General features: G+C 29.0%; 1 protein-coding gene across 1 annotated transcript; it reads right to left on the bottom strand.

Annotated features, from left to right (window-relative positions):
• Positions 1 to 441: 441 nt before the first annotated feature.
• On the bottom strand, positions 442 to 1,782 carry LOC138902461 (uncharacterized). Its single transcript, XM_070190329.1, has 2 exons — positions 595 to 1,782; positions 442 to 526 (listed from the first exon to the last, which is right to left on the bottom strand). The coding sequence occupies exons 1-2, from the start codon at positions 1,761 to 1,763 to the stop codon at positions 442 to 444; spliced, it is 1,254 nt and encodes a 417-aa protein (XP_070046430.1). The 5' UTR covers positions 1,764 to 1,782.
• Between the last annotated feature and the right edge of the window lie 1,726 nt (positions 1,783 to 3,508).

Raw genomic sequence — 3,508 nt, 5'->3', positions numbered from 1 at the left:
ATACCTGGTTTTGTATGTTCCTGATGTCTTCTTGTTGATTTATAGTTTTCATATTTTCTTGTTTATCCTTCATATTTTCTTGTTGATCCTTAGTTTCTTGATTCAAAGCTTTCCTTTAGCTTTCCTGTATTTTCTGTATTTTATATTTAAGAGAGAAGAGAGAGAAGAGGGAGGGAAGAGAGAAGCCCTTGGATGCTAATGTGCAGCCTGTCTTATTTCATAAACGAAAGGCTTATTTAAAGATTACAAAATGACTTTTACTATTCATGAACGACTTTTACTGTTCATGAAACTGACTCTTGACTCTTACTATTCATGAACGACCTTTACTGTTCATGAAACTGACTCTTGACTCTTACTATTTGTAAAGTAAAAGACTATTTACTTTACGACTTTTACATTAAAGAAAAGAAAAGAAAAGAATCTAATAATTCTTTCACTTTATCTTGTCTGCCATAGCTCTTTGTCGTCTAGCTTGTCGTCTTCTTCTTCAGTAATCTTCTTCTTGTTTATTCCAGTTGTACGTCTGGAACAATATTATCTTCTCCTTTGCATTTTGAGCATATGTGGTATGGATATTTGTGACTGATTAACTTGCAATATCTTGTTAATAATTCTGGAGAAATAAAATTTGTCCTTATAGCTCTTGTGGTTGTAGATTGTTCTGACTTCAAAAGACTTAAGACCCATTGTCTTAATTCTTCCATATCTGGTTCTCGTATTTCTCTGCAATTTGAATATATCATTGTCTGTTCTCTTGAATAATAACTCCAAATAGCATTCTGGTTTAGGTAGTTGTTTGCTAGTTCATTTAGTATAGTGGATATTCCGATAATCCTTTTATTTGCATAAAAGTCTGGAATATTTATTTTTTCTATCTCTTCTTGTTCTTCTATTTTTTCTGGTATGAGCATCTCTCTTGTAAGTCCGATCTTGATAACTTGTATGATAGGTTTTATTTCTTCATATAGTATTTCTGCTGTAGCTGAATAAAATCTTATATAGAACAATGTTCCTTTGGTTATCCTTTTGTATTGCATAAATGCTCTGTATAATTCTGGTATGGTAGCTATCTCTTGTCCTGTTTGTGTATATACTGTATCTAGTAATCCGTAATGGTAACAAGTGGCTACTAGTTTTGCATTTGTATTTGGTAGTGCTATTAGTTTATTATATCCTGTTAGATAATGAGTAATATAATCTTCATCTGGATTTTGGGTAGTCTGGGATCTTGGATTTTTGTTTAGGAAGTTTTGTATTTTGTATATGTTGTCTATATATGTACGGGTTATATGGTTGTATGTCTTTTTGGCTTGGTTCAGGCTTTCTTTGTAGGTGTTTATTTGTGGTGGTAGGAATATTTCTTTCTGGGTATTTTGGATATTTTTCTGTATGAATGGTTTTGAAAATAGATTGTTCATATTTGTATTTGTATATCTAGGTTTAATTTCTTCCTTTTTCTTTGCAGATAAACTGCTAGCTGTGCTGCTTCCTGCAACTGCATTTAACAAACTGTTATGAGTTTTTAGGTGTTTCTCAACGTCACCTTCTAGCTCTGGAATTTTAGAGACTTCCGATCGTCTTATCTCCGCATTTTTCAAGTCATGCTGCTGACCACTAGCTGTTTTCTTTATTATCTGTATCTCTTCTTCTATGCTTTCCACTTTTTTACAAAGTGTAGTCATAGCTAAGAGTAGATTTTCCATTGTATTATCTGGTTCAGTTTGGGTAGCTTTGTCTTGATAAGTAATCTGCAACAACATTCTTGTTAGTAGTGATTATTTCAATTGTAAATGTAAAGTTTAATATATTTAATACCGGTCTGCGTATTTCTTTTGTTGTAACTGAATCTTGTACTTTTCTGGTTATCCACCATTTAACTTGGGTGTTATCTGTTCTTACAATAAATCTGTTGTAAACTATATATGGTTCAAATGCTAATAAACATTTATATAATGCAAATAATTCTTTTCTATTTATCTCCCATTTTTCTTGTGCTTCTGTATAAGATCCTGAATAATACCTGCAATGATGTTCTATTTTTTCTTTATCATATTTATATTTAAGAACTCCTCCATAACTATGATTACTTGAATCTGTTTCTACAATATAAGTAAATTTCTTGTTTTCATCTGGGAAGTATAATTTTGGTAATTTCTTGCACAATATTTTAACCTTCCTTATTTGTTCTTTATCTTTTTCATCAAACCCATATTCTACATCCTTTTTTTGTTTTTTCTGTAAAGGTTTTAAGTTTTCTGCTAATTTGGGTATATATTCTCTTACTTGGTTTACTAGTCCTAAAAATGATTGTAATTTCTTTTTTGTATCTATGTTTTCATCAAGATTGATTATTTTTTGTACTATATGTGTTTGCATTTTTATTCCATTTTTATCTATTTGTATTCCTAAAAATTCTATCTGATTCTTCATAATTTCTGCTTTGGTTTTGCTTAAGCTTATACCAGAGTTTTCTACAATATGTATGAATTTTTCTAATAATTTTATATGTTCATCTTCTGTTCTTGAATATAGTAGTATATTATCTATATACACTATACAGTTTTCTAGTTGGTTAAAATAATTATCCATAAAATGTTGGTATCTTCCTGGTGCATTTTTATATCCAAATGGTAAAACATTCCATTCATAAAATCCTTGTGGTACTGTAAATGCTGTTAGTTTTTTAGATTCATCTTCTAGTTTTAGGTGGTAAAATTCTGATTTACAGTCAAATTTACTGAATTAATTATATCCTTGGATTTGTCTTATTTTTAATATCTTATTAGGTATTGGGTAATTATATGTTTTAGTTTTTGCATTTAAGTTTCGGTAGTCTATAACCATTCTACTTTTTCCTCTTTTTTGTTCACTATGTTTATTTACTATAAATGCTGGACTTGTATGTTTACTATTACTTTCTTGTATGTAATTGTTATCTAATAATTCTTTTATATGCATTTTGAATTCTGCCAAGTCATCAAAGTTATATTTTAAGGGTTTTTGTGTTATTATACTATTTTCCTCGATTAGTTCTATTTTTATTTTTGTCTTATGTTTATTCCATCCTTGTAGAGGGTTATCATTATATAATTTTTCTAATTCATTCTGGATTATTTTTACTTTGTCTATTGTGAATATAATAATTTCTAATTGAGTAGTTGTATTTTTACTTATATTTTCTAATTTTTGTGTGACTTTTTCACTTCCTCGTATCCATTCTGTAGTTTTTCTTTGTTTATTATTTACTCTTTTTGCTCCTACTTTGTTTTTACATGGTGTGGTAAACCATCACTGTGTCCTTGTTATTATATGTGGGTATAGTTTATCTAAAAATGACATTCCTAGTAATATATCTTTTGTAGTGAATTCAAAGTTATATATTTCTTCTATAGTTAATATTTTATCCCATATTTGTATTTTTACATTCTTGGCTCTGTAGTTAATCATACTGCCTTCATTATTAAATCATGTTACTACCATAGGTATTTTTAATTTTTCCCATTTA

The sequence above is a fragment of the Nicotiana tomentosiformis genome, chromosome 12 (assembly GCF_000390325.3).
Source record: "Nicotiana tomentosiformis chromosome 12, ASM39032v3, whole genome shotgun sequence".
NCBI classification, from domain to species: Eukaryota; Viridiplantae; Streptophyta; class Magnoliopsida; order Solanales; family Solanaceae; genus Nicotiana; species Nicotiana tomentosiformis.
This window is presented reverse-complemented; position numbering and strand designations above follow the sequence as displayed.

Excerpts from the sequence above, each read along its gene's own strand:
- LOC138902461 (XM_070190329.1), bottom strand. The coding sequence starts at position 1,763 with ATGTTGTTGCAGATTACTTATCAAGACAAAGCTACCCAAACTGAACCA. Across the intron at positions 527-594 it reads TTATTAACAAGATATTGCAA|ACGTACAACTGGAATAAACA; the intron begins GTTAATCAGTCA and ends ATATTGTTCCAG.